At 33.8% G+C, this 22,845-nt stretch overlaps 1 protein-coding gene across 1 annotated transcript; it reads right to left on the reverse strand.

Annotated features, from left to right (window-relative positions):
• Positions 1 to 498: 498 nt before the first annotated feature.
• LOC126801791 (chaperone protein dnaJ A6-like) lies at positions 499 to 3,787 on the reverse strand. Its single transcript, XM_050529250.1, is given in 6 exon segments — positions 499 to 739; positions 923 to 1,037; positions 1,458 to 1,596; positions 1,732 to 1,882; positions 2,589 to 2,765; positions 3,746 to 3,787. Coding segments are annotated over 5 exon segments (780 nt in total). The 5' UTR covers positions 2,739 to 2,765; positions 3,746 to 3,787; the 3' UTR covers positions 499 to 514.
• Between the last annotated feature and the right edge of the window lie 19,058 nt (positions 3,788 to 22,845).

A 22,845-nucleotide genomic window follows, 5' to 3' on the forward strand; every position in this document is an offset into this window, starting at 1 on the left:
TTAAATATGCGACGTAAATAAAGCCTCAGAAATTGAAATTGTGACAACAAAAAAGTCTCGCCAAATAAATATGTGACGTAAATTAAGTCTTGGAAATTGAAAATTGTAACAAATATAAAGTCTCGCCAATGAAATATGTGACGTAAATAAAACCTTGTTTATACAATTGTAACAAAAATAACCTCTCGCCAATTAAATATGCAACGTAAATTATGACTCAGAAATTGAAAATTATAACAAATTTAAAGTCTCACATATGGTTTTTGCAATAAACTTACGTTTCTCGTTGTATGTCAGATGTGAGGAATCAATTGTCTCACATATTGCAAAAGCGATAAATGTGTATTTTCGTCACTTTTGACAATCAGTGAAACACTTTAAGCGACAACCGGTTGCGACAATTTTTAGTTGTCACTTTTCCAATTATGCAAGAAATATAGACTTTATGTGACAACTTTGGGTTGTCGCCAAAGTCATTATCTGTTGTAGTGACAGTAACTAAAGGAACATGATTCTAGCAATTAAATAGCAAAAAATTACCAGGCCTCATGACTTCCCCAGGATTTGATTTGACCAGAAGCTGCCTGCTATCAAGATGAGTCAACACAAATTGAAACCCACACAGAGCCTCAGTTAAACTGAGAGTGTGTTCTACATAAAGATCATTAGATTTCCGCTTGAACTTGGCGTGCTCCTTGAGTTGCAGTATGATAACAATATCCCCAGTAACTGTATCAGGCTGCCAACCATACACAAGTATACATAAATTTCCATTCAAGACAAATCTTTTAAAGGAACATCAAAAATCTACATAATTGAGAGGGTAGATAGTAATGGTGCCACTTCTTGTGATGACAATAAAAATATGTTTGCAACCACAAGCATTACATAATGCAGATTCTAGATATGAAATCTAACTTACAGCTTCATCAGCTTGTCCCTTGAAGACAATTTTATGTACATGCTCCATTCCCTTCTCTATTTGCACATCCAGCACCTTCCTTCCTAAATCCTTCCTTCCTAAATAGCTCTCCCTTCTGTAGAATCAAGGGATAGAGGTTAAACACATGGTTATGCCAAAATCCTTCCTTCCTAAATAGCTCTCCCCACAAAAAGCGATATCCACATTTTTCAGTAAGAGGCAACTGTTCATTGACTGATATATACAACTATAGTACTTTACTTATCATACATACATATTGGAGACTACGGTCTCAATAAATGCCATATTGGGAACACTTCTGTGCATTGGGAAACATAATGGACAAGATCTAACAAATGTTAGATCGCATATTCTTTTATATAGGAATAGCTAGGAATATATATTCTGAAAGACACATTAGGTAGCCTAAAGAAAATGATTGTACTGGTGTTCAGCAATCAGTTTAAAACAGAGAGCAGTAAAGCGCACCAAATGATTTTTATAAAGAGGTAATGTGTGACATACAGACACATACCCTTTACATTTGGGACATAAAATAGTTCGAGACAGAGAAAGTTTCTTTGTTGTGCTATTATATAACTCCTCCAAAGAACCCTTTAGGTTATGGACCACATCTTCACCTTGCTTCTGCCTTCTTACATGTGAACGATAACCTGGAAGATCAGCAGCACACTTTGTCATAACATAACATTTTGATAAGAGGATCGGAGGAGGGGATGGGGGGGGGGGGGGGTGGAATCCATAGATAGAAGACCAATCATTATAAAATCACTAACGCTAACACTCACGTGGATTCAGAAACGTTTCAAATATATCAAATGGATTATGTGAGGGACCAGGAGGTGGTCCGTCTTTAATACCATCTTCACCATATCAGTCATAGACTTCTCTCTTTTATGGATCATTAAGAACTTCATAAGCTTGACCTAACTCCTTGAACTGGTCACAAACCAAATAGGATAAATTGGCAACACAATAATGAAGCAAACAACCATATACACACTTTTCCTTAAATAGTTATATGTTGCAAGCCATACACTCCAATATTAAGGGACATCAGCGACACAATGTTTCACCTATAACAGAACAATTATGGTAACGCTAGTTTTACCAAGGTAGTATATCTCTAATAAGGCACATTATGCGGCACAGGGTTCTCGAGTATAAAACTATAATAGATACTTGATTTAGAAAGTTTATGTTCTATAAAGATGTTTCCCAAATAGAAGACAACAGCAACCATCTCAAATACAATGAAAAGTTATTCACATGAAAGGTATTCCAATATTACCACCACAAATTTATCTGAGGAACCAATAGTGAATTAAAAACATGATAAATAAATGGCTGTCCCCCTAAAAGCTTGTAATGAATAATCTCCTGTACTTTACAAGAGTACCAATTTGAATCTTTAGCAAATATTATGAATTGAGGGTGTAAGAAGAGCAAGTGTGTCACATCTAGATATAAAGACTTTGATGTCAAGCATTCCAGCTTTCGACACTCATACCTAACCTATTGGTCTGTAACTTTATGGCAAAACTGGGTTAATATGATATTTTCAGATTTATCATCAGCAGTGCACAAGCGACAGCCAAATTATAAAGCACATGGCAACGCGTGAAAGAGGAGTGTATAAAACCACCTTCTCTGTATCTCCGCCTTTATCAGGATGATTCTTAATAGCAGCTTTTTGATATGCCTTCTTGAGCTCATCTTGACTTGCAGTTTTTGGGACATCAAGGACCTCATAATACTTGCTGTTATCACTGGTCCTCGAAGCACAGTGAAACATGATAGAAGCACGTTAAAACTACTGCTGCTGCATAAGTTGACAATTTGAGTTCCATAAGTATGATCCACATAAATTTTTAGATTATATCACACATATGAATTCAAGACATAGAAAACAGTATTGGATACCAAAAACCGATCGGTAGACAATCAGTATCTACAAAAGCATACAAGATGTGCACAAGCATACATACATGTATAGTTGTATACAAGATGTCAAAGGATACAATCGCACTAAATGAACAAACTGGAAAGAGAATATTACTTTCCAACAGAAATATATACAGAAGAAAGACAAACCACAGGTCCACAAATCAGAAAGAACTCTACAAGTTGGTGAAAGGCAAATTTACATGAACGTGCAGCTCTGAATGGATATCAAATCACCTTTTTGACAACCTAAAGTTCTCCAATAATAAATTCAAAAAAAAAACAAAAATTTGCTTCCATTTTTATGTCATGGTTCATCTCGAGTCTTCATAAAATAGTTTTGAAACAAAAAACCTGGGAATTGTTCTGGCGAAATAGATTTTATTTAACACTGTCCTCAACTAAACAGCAAGTAAATCTATTTTGATTAGTTTAAGCCTCTCCAATTGGACATTGTATTTCATGGCCCAATATGCAGGGCATTAACCACTAAATTCATTTTTTGTAACCAACCACTCGATAAAATCACAAATTCTATAATATTGATAGCTTTGAATTCTTGTACAAAACTAGATTAAGCCACCCGAAATGGACTTTGAAGATCATTCAATCAATCTCAAAGGCTTGCATAGCTCACATAAAGTTTATAATTTTTCAGCAGAAACCCAACAACTCACATAAAATTTATAACTATGCGCAATTGAAGAGCCAAGAACATTACTACTGTCGCAAAAACAAAAATTTTACTAACAAGTCTACGAAACTAAAGTCCCTAGGAAACCCAGGCGACAACTCAGCGGCACGGATCAGGAACAACAGAGCAACAAATAAAGATTTGGTTTTGAGACAGTGTATTACCTTTGGAACTGGGTTTCTGAGAGACAAAAAGTTTCAGTCTTCAGTCTTCGAGAAGAGAAGACTTGAGTTTCAGAGACGAGAGAATGAGGCAAACCCAGAGGACTCTTACACTTGAGTCAGTGTTCTGAGTTTATATAGGACAGGAGAAATTTGCTAAATGTAGAGCAGGGTATGGGAATTAAACGTCATAAAGGAGGTTGGCAGTAGCCAAGATTGTTGTGGAAATAGCCTTTCCTTCGAGAAAGGGTAAGTGAACTGACTAGTACTAGGAATATGCCAAATTGCCGAGCAATGTTCTAAATATCCCGATATATTTCCGATATTAAGAAAATGATACGATAAGTTGTTTATTGGTCTATTATATCGGTCAACCCGAAAAATCAAGTCAAATAACTATATATCAGGTCAAACCGAGTTTGACCCAATATATCGGTGCTTTTTAAAAAAAAATTTAAAACCACGTCGTTTTGAATTTTTTTTTTAAAATGAACGTTTCGTCGATAGCATTCGATGACAAGGGAGTTTATGATAAATGATAATCTCTATTTTTATTAATTAATACTATTGATGTATTTTAATTGTCAAAACAATCAAATATTTTTTTATGAAGTTTATTTAGTACATTTTCTTCTATAAGTTTTAATTTTTCAAATTTATTTGGTATATTTTGATGTATATGTTTATAAATATATTAAATTTAATTAAAAATTAGCAAAAACGATAAATCCGATATATCTCGATATATCCCCGTTATATTCTTATTTTACAAAAATGATACAATGCCGATAACCACTATTTAGACTATTGGAAAGGAGGTACCCAACAAAGACCAAATTTGCCATCACTACAATATAAGAACATTCTTATTCAATTATAGCCTAGTATGAAATTACAATGAATTGAACCAAGGTGCAACCAGATATTATGTATACATTATTTTTGATTTTTTTAGGGATGCGACTATTGCTACCTCACAATCCACTTTGTTCACCCCACAATCTATTAATTTATTAAAAAACTATAATACTCTGATATAAAATTACTATACTAACAATAAGTTATTTAAATTTGTAATTCATTTTTATTTTCACAAAACACACATCTATTAACATATATATATATATATATTAAATAGTTAAAATTGAATTTAATGAAAAGATCAAAATCCTTATACTTATGCAATATTGTTAAATTGAATAGTGTGTTCTAGTTTTTTTTTTTTTTGATTTGAACTTCAATGTAATCGAATTTGTGTTCTTAGCTGATATTTTTAACTTTAACTAAATTATACTATTGAAATACGTACAAAGGAGACAACTATAGTACGTGACCTCATTTTATATTTACAAAACTAGTTATATGTAGTACTAATTGCAAGGTTTTTTCTTAATAGAGATTGTCAAAATAAATCTGAAATAAAATCTAAACAAAATAAGTTTATAATTGAAAAAATGTGTAATGTAAGAAGAGAATGTAGGGTGAAAGCAAGCTTAAAATTGAAGAAATTGTTGGGTTATTGAAAAATGGGCAATTTAGATATTATAATTGGGTGAACAAAGTAATTTGAAAATAGAAAAAATATAATGTGTGGTGAACAAAGTATATTGTGGGATGACAATAGCAGCACCCTTTTTAGATGGAATCATTCAAGAGCAAACTCATGTTAGTCATTACATATTCTTCATTCTTAAGATGATAGGCAATAATTCATGGTGCATACACCATAGTGATACATATAATAAACCAGCCATATAAGAAATTATTGCCTCATGCAAAGGAAAAATAAAACTTTAACGCATGACCAAAGCATAGGTGATAGGCAAAATACTAGAAGGAAATAATGCTAAAAACAAATAAAAATCCATGTTCACCATACCAACGAGGCATGAAGGTTTAAAACATTAGAACATAAAATAAATATGGAGATCGTCTATTGAGAATAGCAGCTCGTCCTCATGGATTCCAAATTTTGAACCATGTAGACTCTGAGTTGATTACCCAAGTCTAAATCATGACCCTAGTCCAAGCATCAACTTTGGGCAAGCTCAGCCTCTTTTTCACTATAGTCATGGTGAAACTAGTCATCTTAGGTGGGTTAGGGCCCGAAAGAGTTGGGCATTGTAATCAAGTTAAAGTTGTTCCCCAGATTTGATCTACCAAGGACTACCATTGCTGACGTTGCAACATCCCCGACCTCGAAGAGGAGACGTGGTTATTCTCCTTGAACAATAAAGCCATGGCCACCCGTCGAGCCACTTCGTTGCCACCAAAGTCCTGATCCGACTTGGTTGAAATTCAATATTCATCCAAGGCAATCTCCCGCCGTGATGACATTCTACCGCCATCCTCTGCTCCCAAACCGAATAGGTTTGCCACTTCACCTCTTGACATGATTGGCCAATCCCAATAGCCACCCCATTAGCGGCTTCCATAAACACTTGATTCAAAATCCTTGAGTCTTCTTAACGTGGTCAAGTTTACACGAAGAATCTTTGCATTACCAACGAGAAGTCGCCAAAAACTTCTAGTTACCCAACTTTAGAGCTCTGGTTTTTTGAGGATTTAAATGATATTGTTGAAGTTCGAATGCATGATTTCTCGATTCCATCAAAGAGATCGGCGCATTGGAAGGTCACCAAAGAGAGTGGGCATTGATTGCTTGTAGCAAATTGCTAGGATGCAGGAAACCATACATAAAGGTGCACTTCAACACCATATAGGACGACGCTTAGGGTTTTTCCCGTTCGCATTTTGGAAAAATACCTTATGCATTTAAACTCCGTTTTTAATTAATAGTAGGAGGGTATATATTAGCTTATTCCAAGTATTAATGTTTGATGTTAATTTTTTAAAATAATAATATTAGAAGGGTGGTCAAATTTCAAATTTGCACTTCTAAATTTACAATCCGCACTCCTTTTTTTCTTTGTTAAATCTTTTATAATAAGACAAAGAGTGATTCTACTTGCACATCTCTTATTGTTATTTATACATCCAAGACTTCCATAATGGTTTTTTCATAAATCTTCCAATATTACCCTTTGTTATCGCTTTGAACACTTCCTATTTTTCTTTTTGTCATAATTTTGTTATTCTCCATCATTTCCAGAATCATTTAATAGAAAGATAAATCTATGAAATACAATTAATGATAAGCAGGTAGTTAGACATCAAAATTAGAATACTGATTGCAATTGTTCACAAATCATTGAGACATGAAACTTTCACAAGAGGAATAGAAGGAAAACTTTGATTAGATCAACCTTGCAATCAATATATGAAAAATTTGTATTATGCTTCCATAGATCGATATGTTTATCTTATGATTTATGTTTTTTATTAAAGACTTCATGCCATCTCCTTCCCCTCCACTCTCTTTGTGTTGACACTCTCACTAAAAGATTCATTATCTTAAATTCGTTTTTTATATAAGGGGTAATTTAGGATTAAAAAAATTAAAAAAAATTAAGATGTCTATATAACCATTTAAGAGGTGCAAATAGAACCTCCCTAAGACAAAAATTAAGTTACTAAAACATGAAAGTGGGAATATGAATTGTAAAATGGGGAGTGGAAATTTCATTTCCTAATAGAAGTGTAAGTGATCCATCTAATTGTCTATTCTTATTGATGCAAATACCTTTTTAATTTGGTGCAATGCAACTAGTGTATCTAATAAAACAAAAAATCTTGTATGGTGCCTCATTCCCTACTACCGTTCATTCTTGTAGATGCAAGTGCCCTTTATATGAGCGCTCTCTCTCTCTCTCTCTCTCTCTCTCTCTCTCTCTCGGCAGTAAGGCTCCTTACACTATGTTGGGTTTAGGTTTCCTTGTCGTGGCCTCGGCATAGGCGTCATGTGGGCAATGTTATCGGGCGTAAGTTTCTTGATTGTGAATCCGATTAAGGAGATTGGATGAGATAAATTCAATTTTCTATATAACTATACAATCAGATGTGCCTTAACACCTCGTTGGATTAGTCAGGCAGGCCCTGACGTCTTGTTGGGAATGTTGTCAAGCGAGAGTTTCTTGGTTATGAATTTAATTCATGGGATTAGGTGGAATTCTGTGTGGCTTTCTGATACGAGTTTCTTTTGAATTTGAGTGTGTTTCCAGTGTGGGCGTGTATTTATTTCAAACTGAGTTTCTTTCTATCGTGAGTATCTTTTCAATTCATATTTGAGTATCTTTTCCATTCTCGTTTGAGTATCTTTCTGTGTTGCTTTCTGATGCGAGATTCTTTTGAATTTGAGAGTGTTTCCAGTGTGGGTGTGTGTTTCTTTCAAACTGAGGATCTTTTTATCGTGTGTATCTTTTCAATTCCAATTTGAGTATCTTTTCCATTCTCGTTTGAGTATCTTTCTGTGTGGCTTTCTGATGCGAGTTTCTTTTCAATTTGAGAGTCTTTCTAGTGTGGGCGTGTGTCTCTTTCAAACTTTGTAGCTTTCTATCGTGAGTATATTTTCAATTCTCGTTTGAGTATCTTTATGTACGGCTTTCTAATGCGAGTTTCTTTTGAATTTGAGAGTGTTTCCAGTGTGGGCGTGTGTTTCTTTCAAACTGAGTATCTTTCTATCGTGAGTATCTTTTCAATTCCAATCTGAGTATCTTTTCAATTCTCGTTTGAGTATCTTTCTGTGTGGCTTTCTTATGCGATTTTCTTTTGAATTTGAGAGTGTTTCCAGTGTGGGCGTGTGTTTCTTTCAAACTGAGTATCTTTCTATCGTGAGTATCTTTTCAATACCAATCTAAGTATCTTTTCCATTCTCGTTTGAGTATCTTTCTGAGTGACTTTCTTATGAGATTTTCTTTTGAATTTGACAATGTTTCTAGTGTGGGCGTGTGTTTCTTTCAAACTGAGTATCTTTTCCATTCTCGTTTGAGTATCTTTCTGTGTGGCTTTCTGATGCGAGTTTCTTTTGAATTTGAGAGTGTTTCCAGTGTGGGCGTGTGTTTCTTTCAAACTGAGTATCTTTCTATCGTGAGTATCTTTTCAGTTCCAATCTGAGTATCGTTTCCATTCTCGTTTGAGTATCTTTCTGAGTGGCTTTCTGATGCGAGTTTCTTTTGAATTTGAGAGTGTTTCCAGTGTGGGCGTGTGTTTCTTTCAAACTGAGTATCTTTTAAATTCCAATTTGAGTATCATTTCCATTCTCGTTTGAGTATCTTTCTGTGTGGCTTTCTTATGCGATTTTCTTTTGAAGTTGAGAGTGTTTCCAGTGTGGGCGTGTGTTTCTTTCAAACTGAGTATCTTTCTATCGTGAGTATCTTTTCAATTCCAATATGAGTATCTTTTCAATTCTCGTTTGAGTATCTTTTTGTGTGGCTTTCTTATGCAATTTTCTTTTGAATTTGAGAGTGTTTCCAGTGTGGGCGTGTGTTTCTTTTAAACTGAGTATTTTTTAATTCCAATCTGAGTATCATTTCCATTTTCGTTTGAGTATCTTTCTGAGTGGCTTTCTGATGCGAGTTTTTTTTTTGAATTTGAGAGTGTTTCCAGTGTGGGCGTGTGCTTCTTTCAAACTGAGTATCTTTCTATCGTGAGTATCTTTTCAATTCCAATCTGAGTATCTTTTCCATTCTCGTTTGAGTATCTTTCTGTGTAACTTTCTGATGCGAGTTTCTTTTTAATTTGAGAGTGTTTCCAATGTGGGCGTGTGTTTCTTTCAAACTGAGTATCTTTCTATCGTGAGTATCTTTTCAATTCCAATCTGAGTATCTTTTCAATTCTCGTCTGAGTATCTTTCTTTACGGCTTTCTGATGAGAGTTTCTTTTGAATTTGAGAGTATTTTCAGTGTGGGTGTGTGTATTTTTCAAACTGATATATATTGTTTTGTTGTACGGGGTGGTATTGATGGCGGCATGGACCTTTTCTCGATCAAATGACATTTTGGAGTGGTTGAAAGTTGGCTGCCTGAATTCAATGGCTAATCATTGATGCCTTGATGGGCTGGCTAGTAATGACTCATATATTCGTTTTAGATATTGCTATGGAGGTTTGGTTATCCATCTGGGGTTAGATGGAGGCTATGACTCCTTAGTAGCAACGGTGCATGTTGCCAGCTTGATGTCGTCGTGGGGAGGGGGTTGGAGTTGTGATCTAGTTGCTTCAGTGAGCCTGTTACGTTCCATATATGATTTTTGGGTTTGGTCACTATGGTAGACTGATTTTGAGTTGATTGGGTCATAACTCTTTCGAGTCTTACCTTACTTATTTACTTTATGTTTTAACTAAGACTACTTAGTATCTTATTTAGTGGCTTTGAATTAAGATTATAACTGGTTTTAAGGAAGCTCCCATTACATAGGGTGGTCTCGAAAGTGGTTAATTAGTGGGTTGGGAACTCAATGTGGCCGACGACCGGATTTTCAATTCCAATGACCAGTGACTCAAAATTTATTACGGGTTAGTGGGGGTGAGTGATATATTCTGAGGACCGACAACCAGTTGTTGGAAGTCCGTTGACCAGAGACGTTAATTTTGAACTAATTGAGATATGAATGTTAGATACTCTTAGTGTGATTAACCAAAAATTGTGTCATTTAAATGAGCAATGGGTATTAATCAGTATGAAATAATCATTTTTTCCTTTATTTATCCCAACTCAGACGTTTTACTATCTCCGTCATTGACCAAATATTGGTGATAAGATTACTAATACAAATTTTGTAGCCGTTTTTAGATATTCACGTGAAATGAGTGAAAACATTCCTATAAGCCCAATCATATTACTCTATAGTAAACTATAGTTTAATGTATTTCGATACTCACGAGAAATTAGCGAAAGCTACTACATAGTTCATTGAACCTAATTAATGTCATAGCCCATCAATCTTTGTTAATTGATGTATTTTCACGTAAAACCAATAAGAGTCTTGTCTGTAACTTAGTGAAATTTAGTCCATGTATTGATTATATCGCTTAATGTACTATAAATACCCCCTAAACTTCTTGTAATGCACATGAACTCTTATATTTAGAGATATTTCACTCACAAAGCATGGTTTTTAAAGAATTAGAGATTTTGAGTTGTTATTCTCTAGAAGCTATATTTTTATCAGACTTTGACTCTTTATCTGAGAATTCCAAAAGCATAGACGAGCACATTTGGGGTCTTTGTGTTGCTTTCTTAACATTGTTGAATGGATTTGTGTTTGAATAGAAATGTGTGGTATGGGAAATTAGAGAGGAGACACAACTCGGCAGTGTGGTATGTAATTTAACTGGCTTTGATATTCTTATGTATGAGCTTCCAGTTTGTTTATCTAGTTATATTATTATTTTTTAATTATTAAAATTTAATATTACCAACAACCAAATCAAGTTAAGACTTGGAAAACATAATTGGTTGGAAGAAATGAGAGGACCGTACGTGCCAATTTTGAGGTCTTTGGTCAAAGTGCTAAATCAATAGAAATCGAACCGGCCAATGATTGATAGCTTAATTGGTATATGTAATATAAGGTAGTTTCAGATTTGATTGAAAAATAAAATGTGATATTTTTCTTTCTTCCACACAAATATATATATATATATATATATATTATATATAATATGTAATTAAACAATTTAACCGTACCACCTTTATACTAGTGAGAATAAAATCTATACTCTTTATATATGATTTAGACAGATAAAATATTGTCATGCATAAACTCTTTTGGAAATTAAGGAATATTGTGAAAAAACGAAACAATAAATAGTTTATCATTAAAGGCTACTAAAGGTTATATTCTTCCACACCAAATATTTTAACACCTTATACCCTAAAAAGAAAATTGTTCAAAAGTTTTTATATATTGGATTCACAATAATTTAACCAATTTTAGAAAATAAAATGTATCAAATTTGAGAAAAAATTAATTAAGAAGCCAAAGATGATAAATATTGGTGGTGAATATATCATTTGGAAACTTAGCATGTCTGCATTCTGTTTGAAACTGCTAATGTATGTTACTTTTTGTTTGGCATTATCAGTTTAAAATGAAGAACACATGATATGTGAGTTGTTCTAATCTATATATTGCTCTTGCTTTGGATTTGTTTATATTAAATTTTTTTCTGACAAAAAAGTACTTAAAATTTTACCATTTTTGTTTCAAAACTGTATTTCCCTATTGGATTCATTATTCAAATTTGAACTTTTAGGAGAAAATTCTACATATTTTTCCTTGTATGTTGTAGAGATGTATTGTATATAGAAACTTTATTATAGAAACTTTATTGGCAGATTAGTCTCATACTAAAATTTATTATATGGTAACTTTAGCAACTATGGCAATAATGAAATTATGAGGATTAGTTGAATTTGTACAAATCATTTTCAATTAACATAGTTCTGTGAAAAAAAATTAATTCAATTCAACATCTTTGAATAAGCAAAGTTAGTTTTTTCACAATTTTGGTAACTATTTTAATGACAAAGAGTACCATCATTGAATTCTAGTTAATTGCTAACGTGTTTTACAACTCGTTACAATTTGCAACAATTACATCAGTCGTAAACAAGTAAGAATTCAATTTTCATATTATCTGAGAATTTATTTTTCGAAAAATTCAAGTATTACTCTCTTAGAAGAAGTGTGGAATCTTGATTAAAGCATAATTTCCCTTAAAGATATGTATTATATTCTTTTCATAAACATTTTTTCTCTTCCAATTTACTTCCATACTCAAGTGACTTGAATTGCGAAATTGTCTAAGACTTGACAAAAATAAAGCTAACTACAAAACCAAAAATAAAGATGAAACTTGGTAGACTCTATATTCTTTGTATGCAAATATGATAAACAAATTAAGAGGAAAAGCTCACAAAATTAGACTTATCGAAGGAAGACCGGAAAATTGGTAAAAGTATGTGTACCCTAGTTTCCTTCCAAAAACATGCGGTTAGAAACATAAATGTATTTTAAAGATACGATACAATCAATTTAATTATAGCATATTTGTTTTGTAATTGCCAAGACACCGAATTAGGATTGTTGAGAGAATTGAGAATGAAGGAATAGTCTACTTTTAACCACACAAATTTTGAATAGCAAAGTAAAGCTACTTCATTTGCTTTATTCACTTCACTCACATACATGTACATAAAATTGGTTTCCAATGAGGACCAATAAGAATGCCACTTTGTAACCCTAATTTTAGAAATATATCTATTTCCACAAATATTAAGAACCCTCTGAAGTCTAGTCCAACCAATTCAAAACAACACATGAATATACCTTTCCAATATCCAACCACGTGGAAAGACACCCTTTCTATCTCAGACTTCCAGCTAGAACCTCAACTGTTGAAACCATTCAATAGTTTCCATATAAAACCTCAACCATTATTGGTTGGACAAGATATATAACATAATCCTCACCCTCTATTTTTTCTCACACCTAACAAGCACCTAACTAGAATATTACTCTCTCTTGTAGAATTCAAAAATAAAGTCTCTATCTATCTCTATTCCTTTCTAGATCGATCTTTTTTCATATACTTGGGATCTTGCTCGATCTCTACTTTCTCTCTTATTGTTTGTTTTTGATTTATTGCTTAGTCTCACTCTCTATGGAACCTTATTATGGGGGTGCGGGCATACTAGGGGCTGGACCATCAACCAGTCGTTTTCGACTGAACCCTTATGCACCAGCATTTGACCCCAGGATTAACCGGGTGCCGGAAGAGGATAGGTGTTGCTTCCTTACATTCTCCAATGGCTATCCTATTGAAGAGCTCAACATCATAGAGTTTTTCAATCGGTAAGTAATCTGTGTTTATTAGAAAAATGAAACTCCTAATTCCATATGTATAAATCTACAATTATTTATAAAATTCGTCAATCTATCATATGCCTTGGTTGAACCAAAACTAAGAGAAAAATAAATATTTATAGTAAAATTGGGGTAAAAAGCAATATTTTTAATTTAATTTTGTTCAATATTTTACAGGACATTTAGCCCTAATTGTGTGGAGATGGTATACATACATCGAGCAGCTGGGGAGCCACCACTGTTCGGGAAGGTTGTGTTCCGATCAATACTCATGCCAGCACTAATCCTTAACGGCAAGGATATGCAAAAGTACACAGTGAATGGACATCCGATGTGGTGCAAAAAATATGATAGAGAGAAGGCTCAGCAAAGCAAACAATTACCATTTTAATTAGCTAGCTTATTATATTAATTTATTATTTTGCTTGTTAACTGGGTGGCTTTGTGTAAGGAATAATTAATATAATCAATAGATATTAGAATACCATATTTTTACAATTAATTTTTAATCAATTCTACTAGATTGTAACTAGCTAGTGTTGATAAGTTACTTGTAGAACTATAAGATTTGCCTTAAGAAAATTTATAAATCTGTACCTACGTTCATTTTGATATGCTCACATAAAATAGTATTACAAACTTACATCTGTAATGAAATATACGAATTAAAAAGTAAAAAGTCTCAAGTGTTATATATGTTAACAATAAAACAGTGGCAGTCGCCAAGCCTCCAAGAAGTAGTACATAGTCCAATCATACTTAAAAAAAACGAAAGAAAAGAGGTAATAACTGGTTAATAATAATAACAACAACAACAATAACAATATATATAATGTCATTTTGAATGCAATAGTGTAAAGTATGGTAACTGCATATACAACAAAACTAAAGAAGAACTCATCTCTATTAACATAATAATAATTATTATTTTATTTTAAAGAGCAGAGTACTTAAACTTAGCTAGGCCTCATACTTATAATTGATATGAAAATTCATATTATAATTTTAGCAAAGTACTTATTATTGCGAAGAATTGATTCTTATGCTCATTCTTCATCGGCTCAGTTTCGATTTTTTAGTTCGAGAGTGCCACTCCTAGCCAAACGTCAAAGAGGGTTCTCAACCCACTACTATTATCTTCATCAAAACCCCAACCCCATGGCCTTTAAAGGTTGCCACGCCTCTATTAGGGCCAAGGATCGTGGTGCCATCCACCACCCAAAGATCAACAGATCTTAAATGAAGAGGATAAATCCTCGGCTGTGCAGCCTCTAGGAGAGAGGATGGAAAATTAAAAAAGAAGAAGAGGGAATTGAAAACACTAGTACAATAACTCAATCACACAACACATATCAGACAACAGAATGAAGGTGAAGACTTGTCTCATGACTCGATTTTCTTTATACAAATAAACTTATCACTATGTGTTGTGTTATCATCAATACAATTGACCTTTATGTGTTGTATAAAAATCCTCCATCAAATTTTCGCAAAATGCAAAACTGTAGAAACAACAAAATAAAACTACTATTTGCATTGTGTACTTATGTTTCAAAACTTTCAAAGAGATGTCAAGTGCATTTGATTGTACAACAGAAAATGAATCTCGCGTTCTAGGAATAATCATTCATACAACTAATACACTTGGTGTTGTGTGGTTATTTTTTCAAAACTTTCAAAGGGATGTCAAGTACATTTGATTGTACAACAGAAAATAAATATTGTGTTGAAGGAGTAATTATTTATACAACTAATGCAACTTTGTGTTATGTGCTTATGTTTCTAAATTTTTAAAGGGATGCCAAGTATATTTGATTGTGCAACATAAATGAATATTGTCTTGTATGAATATATAATTCATACAACTAATACAATTTTTTGTTGTTGTGAGATTATGATCGATATGAGCAAGGACATACCACTTACAATGGTTGAATGACACAACAGATATAAGTTTTCAGTTGTAAGATTTTAGTTTAGGGTTTAGGGTTTAGGGTTTAGGGTTTAGTGTTTAGTGTTAAGGGCTTGGAGTTTAGAGTTTAGGGTTTAAGGTGTAGGGTTTGACATTTAAAATAAAAATCCTATTTTAGTTTTTTTTTTGAAAAATAAATTTAATATTATTTAGATTATTTTAAAATATAAATATTTGAAACGTTAAATAAATGAAAGGCCAAGATTGAGCCATATCCGTCATGTTTGACTTTTAATTATTTCTTAAATTACTGAAAATGTTCTTAAAATTTTAAAAATAGTTCCGTTGGCCGAAAAAATCTCTAATGTTTTTTATAACCTCGCAGTAACACGCTTTATGCAACCGTATAAAACTTTTCACGTACTTATACACGCATAACATGAGTGCCCTTGGGAGGGTATAAAGATACCTATAGTGAGTAGTTCATATTTAGAGATTGACTGCATCGATCATTATCCAATCGTGCTAAAAAACAAGTAATTTTTAAACTTCAACTATATTTCACTATGATGATCACATCCTATAGTCGATTTTTAAAAATGTAGTACACTCAATGTAGTTGATTTAGAATGACTCATGTTGATATATAACGTAATAAGAATGTTATACCACATTAGTACACACGTCGTCCTTCAAATGATCTATAGTCACAAACTATTGAAATTCGATCAATCGTAAGATAGTATAGTGTACATCATCATTAAAACACTTGTTTGGTACCAAATCGACATGTTTTCGACAATGTTTAGATCTTGATTCGCAAGATTAACCTTAAACACGGCCAATACGTGTTATTACACAAACTCATATTTTTGATGAATTTTCGATTTTCTCGATCTTTAAAGAAATTGGATTATATGTAAGATGTGATCACTATAGTGAAATATAGCTTACGTATTAGAAGATTCGCTCACCTATTTGCGACAAAATGTGCAATTCACCTTAAACGTATAGTATAAACAATAAAAATAATAATATTCACACAAAAAAAAATACTTATTTTGTTGTGTGATGGGATGTCCCTAAGCTAGATGGGAATCTTCACTTTGACATTTCCCTCCTCACCAATTTGGCATATCAAAAATTTCCTCCCAAAGTACAACACATTAATGAAAAATGTGTTGTGTAATATAATTGGCTAAAATATTTTTGCAACTCCCTCCAAACTCACATTGGCTTCCCTACAAAGTTAAGCATCAATAGTTGAATTAAAATTCAAAATTGTAATTTTATAAAGCACCCTAACCTTTTTATTTTCTCCTCTATTCCCACTCGGCCGCACGCTCCTTTCCTTCTTTCCTTTTATTTTCTTATTCTCTTTTCTTCGTCCTCTCCCCAGACACAGAGCCCAGCTCTCCTTCTCTTCCTCCGAGTCTCACGAATCTCACTCATGTCTGTCTCGTCCTCCTCTGCCGCCATCTCACTCCTCGCCACGACGACTCTGACTCCTTCCTCTGGCCCCACCTCTCCCCTTCCATCCGTTCCACCCTCAAGTCTACCCTCCTCTCTCCTATCGAGTCTAAATCAACCAAATCCATGTTCAACTCTCCTTTCTTCTTCATCTTCTCTCACCGCTCCAAAACCCAGCTCCGCCGTCCAGCCTTCTCGGCAGAGCACTTCCTCAAACGATTCATTTCTCTGTCCTCAATCTATCCATTCTTCCAATTTACGCATGCATCTTCAAAGAGGAAAAATGCATAGGTTTTTTTTTTGTAAATTTCGATTTATTCTTCGATCTATGTTGACTTTTGGCTCGGTATGGTGAGTTCTAGCTTTCCTTCTTTATGCCCAATCACTCTATGTCTCTGATTTCCTGATTTGGAACTGATTTGAGTGTTTTCCCAATTTATGAAAATTTCGTCTTCCATGAATGTTAAGCTTTCTGACAAAGCAATGACTTCCAGTTCTCAACTCCGATGTTCAGAGGTAAGCTATACTATATCCAATGTTTTCAACCTTAATTAGTCTATGAAGTACTAGGCCTAGTCATAGGTAAGTTCTATGCACTCAACTTGCTCGATGAAATGCCTCAATGAAGTTTGCCTATGTGTTTGTAATTTTATCTTCACTGGTTGGCGTTACATTTCATTGATAGTGATTATAACTACTTTGTTTTAATATTTGATTGGGCAGTGAGTCTTTTGGTGAGGAGATTGGCCTTACCATTGATTGTTTTTGCGGACCAAAAGTCCATCGGATTGAATTTCTGTGAAATGTGGGTTTTCGATATGCTATTCTTTTGCTGTGGGTCTAAGAATGTTGGTCGAGTTCTTTCTTCGGTATGATACTTTGGTGAGGAGAATGTTTTCGATAGGTAATTCTCACTCCTTCTACGTATCAATGCTTTTATTTTATATAAATGGATTGTTTGTCAATGTTTTATACAACAAACAATCTTAGCCTTTTGATACTTTTTGCTTGTCTCAATTTTTTATTGTTGATTCAAATGGCTTTAATTTAGTTTTGTTTCAAAAGACCGTATACCCAGCCAAGTCAAGTTTGATATTTCTCCTATTGATCTCTGACTTTGATATATCATAAGTAAATGTAGAAAAATATTTTGCTGCGATTCTAGTTCTCAATTGATCTATAAGTTGTCCTCTACAATTTCTATGAAGATACTATCCTGTTTTACCCAGCTTATCTATTTTGTTTTTAGTAAAAGATATTTCTGGACAGAAACTCATCAAAAAATCTTGGAACTGAGGTTAAACATTCGTAACTTCTTCAAGAAAACTTGTTTTGCAGTGATTCCAAGTCTGGTAGTTCCTTTAGAGTATGTACTACAATGTTTTAGAAAGAATGTGAAATCAAAATCCAGACAGATTGGTAATGTTCCTCACTGTGAATGTGTTAAGGTCGAAAGACTGAAATTTTGGTTGTAAGCTGATTTTGTTGAAACAAAGACAGTGCTTGTGTTTTAATTTGGATTGCTTCCAAATTATAGTACTTTGAATTGAAAACTCCTTGATTATTTATGTAATGTTTGGTTTATTCCATGCAAATCGAATTATAGAAATTTATGAAGATTTCTGGACTCTACTGTGGAAATGGCTTTGGTGAAGATTTACCGCCTCACAATGTCAACGACGACTTGTCGGCTATGTGTGTCATGCTAAGGAGGACTTGTCTTTTGTTGCCAAGGTATGATTGAAGTTGCTGCTGTGTTTTTTATTGTCTTTGAACTGCTTTCTATTGAAGTTTTTTTGTCCAAGTGAATTCATGCTCACGATTGAAGTTGCTGCTATGTTTTTTTAAAATGCTTTGTATCCAGGTCTTTATGTTCAAGTGAATTCATGTATATCATTGAAGTTGTTGCTGTGTTTTTGTCTTTGAAATGCTTTGTATCCAAATAAATTCATGTGTAGGAGCTTGTGCGTATGTTTTTAGAAGCAGAAAATGGTAGAACTTATTCATTCGATAGCTAGGAATCTAGACAAACATTGGTCTTAGCTATAGGAATGATTTATATATATATATATATCAAGTACATTATCTATAGCTAAGACCATTTGAGTACCTATATGCTACTGTGACATTTAGGATCTTTTGGTTTGAAGTAGTTATGGATTTTTTATGGATCTATTTGCAGCTATTTTGGTTTTGTCATGATGATTTACCATATGAACATTGAAAACAATAGATTCACACAACTAGTTGAAGTGAGTTCAAACTTTGGTTAGTTGTGTGATGAAAGACTCATACCACTATGTGAACATGGTTCAGACTTAGATTAGTTGTGCAATACAAATCATACAACTAAATGAGGTTAGTTCAAAAAACAATCCATACAACAAAAGGCAAAATAATTTTTGATGTATGAGTGCAGTCCTCTGATAGGAGCACAAAGTGTGACGTTCTTAATATGTTTATGCCCTATTCTTACTCTTTGTTACCTCTTATTTAGTATATTTTGGTTTTTTTTGTATGAATAAGTGTCTAGGTAGAGCTTATATCAATTATGAATGAATTGATGATGAAATCGTGCTAAATGTTAATAATCCTTGTTGAGATATGATTCCTTGTCCGAGTAGGATTCATCTTTTCGTATTTCTTTGTTTCTAACGTACTTATTCTTATTAGGAAATACAAATCCATGTTGGAAAAGGAAAGCAATCCTAGTTCCACAAGGAAAGAGAAGAAGATACACTTAAAAGCCCAATCAATGCAAGAATGAAAATGCTGTTAAGATTCGTAGTCCAACTTCAACGGGGTCCCTTGGATAGCTCCGATCGAGATAGAAGACGTACCTTATATGAATAGAAAGCTATGTGAGTCTAATTTCTGTAGGATTTGGAATCAAATCAATATCTTATTCCTACAGGGAGATATGACCGAATAATTGATCGGAGGTCCAGTGAACTCCGCGGAATTATCTCAGCCATTGATTTGCTTTTGATCCAAGGGCTATGAGGGAAACTTGGGACTTTGTTACTCCTGCATATAGAGCACAAATATGTATCAGAATCTCCATAAACCTCTGCACCAAAGAATGTCAAAGAAGGCATGCAGATAATTAAATGAGAAGAGGCAAGAAAGTCAAAGAATGCATGCAGCAAATTTAATGAGGAGAGGTAAGAAAATCAAACATGGCTGCAACAATTAAGACTTTTGCTGCCTCCCTAATTCAAATGAAGAAATTTGTACAAAATAAATCAGCATTAAAGGAGGAAGAAGATATGCAATTAATGCAAAAGATATGCAATCCTTATAGAAATCAGAATTCTGGCAGTGCAGATCATCCAACTTTGACGGCCTCCCCTGGACAGCTCAAAATGATTAAGAAAATGCATGATATATGGATGAAAAGCCACGGAAGTCTAGTGGAAATTTCCAGTTGGAATCATCTCAATATCTATTTTCTAGATAAAGTTATGGCCACAATAAGGGACAAAGGTCAGATCTGCCGAATCTAGGAAACCTCAACCAATTTGGTTTCAACTTTGTGGACTTTGTGGCCATCATCCCTTGGGTTTCTTCCTCTATATATAGCACCTCATTTCCACATAAAATGATCATCAACCTTGCTCACAAGACTAGCCAAAGCTCTGCCTTAAACACTACTCATCATCCTCAAAGCCATTCAAGGCGAAAACACCATCTTTCCTTCATTCCATTCGATCCAAAGCGCTACGTCTAGGATTGCCATTCAACTTGAAGCCGTGCTGCCTTGTTTTGATACCTCTAAGGAGATTTACAAAGTGTAACTCGTTACTTCTTCACTTATGTTTTCGGTTTGGATTCTTTGTGTGATGTTGTGTTTATGTTTTTGGCTAGTTCCGAATTTGTGGAATACTCTTATGTAGTTTACGATTTTGCAAGATGTTATAAAGTAGTTCTGATTTTGTTTTCTATGATTTATATGTAGATGTCATGAGTTTATAATTCAATGATTTAATGATTCTCTTTCTTGTGTGTTAGCTATATGTGATTCAAGGCGCTAAGTTAGTTTTGCATATAGGATTCTTAAGTGTTTTTGTTAACTTGTTAAAGTAAGTGACATGCTTGACTTGTTAGTAATCACTAGGAATTAACCATGATTCGTTGTTATCTAAGATGCGCTAAGTAATTAGATAAGAGATGAATCAATGAAGTGGTAAGATTGAGAATGACATGTTACCTTGTAATTTCTAAGCGGTAAGATAGGATTACCAGGCCATGTTTCGAGTTAGGGATGCGCTAAGTAACCTAGTTCGGTATTAGGTTGTTGTTTGTTCACTCAATACTTGTCCGCTAAGGCTCGGTATTTGCATAGGATGAGATTATGATTTTGAAGCTACTTGTGACGATTTGTTTGGTGATGTTTATGTGTTGGTTGGTTCATCACATGTATATATTAGTTTAGGATTTATTTTTATGTTCTTGATACAATCCTATATCAAATCTTTATATCTCTTATGATTTCGTTGTTAAATGTTTGTGATTCTTTACCCTGGTTGGATCCCCGGTTTGTGAACGATACCCTCTTGCTTTATACTACTAACGATGCTTACAGGGTTAATATTGATCTCGAGTAATCGAGCCGATCAAATGGCGCCGTTGCTTTATACTACTAACGATACCCTCTTGCTTTATACTACTAACGATGCTTACAAGATACCCTCTTGCATGTCCGTCTCGTCCTCCTCTGCCGCCATCTCACTCCTCGCCACGACGACTCTGACTCCTTCCTCTGGCCCCGCCTCTCCCCTTCCATCCGTTAGTTCAAAAAACAATCCATACAACAAAAGGCAAAATAATTTTTGATGTATGAGTGCAGTCCTCCCACAACTAACAAGGGTCTAAAATGAGTTAGTTGCTTGATTCCACACTCCTACAACCAAATGTATAACAAAGTGTTAGTTGCATGAGTAGAAAAATATACAACCAATTCAAAAAAATAAGTTTTGTTGTACAACTGAAAGCTTATACAACTAAATGAATCAAACAATTAGTTGTACAAATGGAAGAATCTCAAGTAAATTATAAACAATATTTGTTGTATGACTTCATCAAAGACAACTAATTGTAAAAATTCATAAATAATTAGTTGTCTGATAAAGAACACACAACAAATATTGTGATTGTATTTGTTGTGTGAAAGTCACTTGCCGAGGGGTTCTACCGAGCAGCTGTCGAGCATTATGCCGAGCATCATACTACTAAATTTTAACCTCTTGTATGAATGTTTCAATCAGACAACACCGCCATACACAACAGTTTTGTTCTACATCACACAACTGTGAATAACTCTTGTGTGGTGAACTTATTGTAGTAGTGAAAAGACATTTGCTTAAACCTATCTGCCGGTGTCCTCACTGAATTCATTGCCGCCCATCACCGCTAGCAGAATAGAAAGTTAGGGCTAAAATAAAAGAGAGAGAGAGAGAGAGAGAGAGAGAGAGAGAGAGAGCAAACACGGCATTTTTTCTCTACATTAACAATAATGTGTACGTTTTTTTAATTGAATCATGTTTAAAAAAAATCCGTTTTGAACATGAGGTGGGCTAAGTCTGTTGGTACTTCAAATTATTTTCTTTAAATCATCCATTATGATGTTGATCTTCATAGCCGTTACTACATATAATCAAGTTATATTATATTTTCTTGTTGATCAAATCAATACTTTTATATATGTATCAGTACTCAACTAAAATTGTAACATTGATCTTGCATAGTTGTTCAAGCACACGATGTCATTGGCACATATATTTATGCATAAAAATAATGTAAATCTTTTTTTTCCAAAAAAAAAGACTAAAATTATTTTTGGGGACAATGTACTAGGCAATTTTTCCGAAAAAATAAGATGGGGCTCCAAGTTTCACGTAGCAACCAGGATGAGAATGCTAGGGTTTCGTAGCGGCATTACCTTCCTTTGAAG

The sequence above is a fragment of the Argentina anserina genome, chromosome 7 (assembly GCF_933775445.1).
Source record: "Argentina anserina chromosome 7, drPotAnse1.1, whole genome shotgun sequence".
Classification (NCBI taxonomy): domain Eukaryota; kingdom Viridiplantae; phylum Streptophyta; class Magnoliopsida; order Rosales; family Rosaceae; genus Argentina; species Argentina anserina.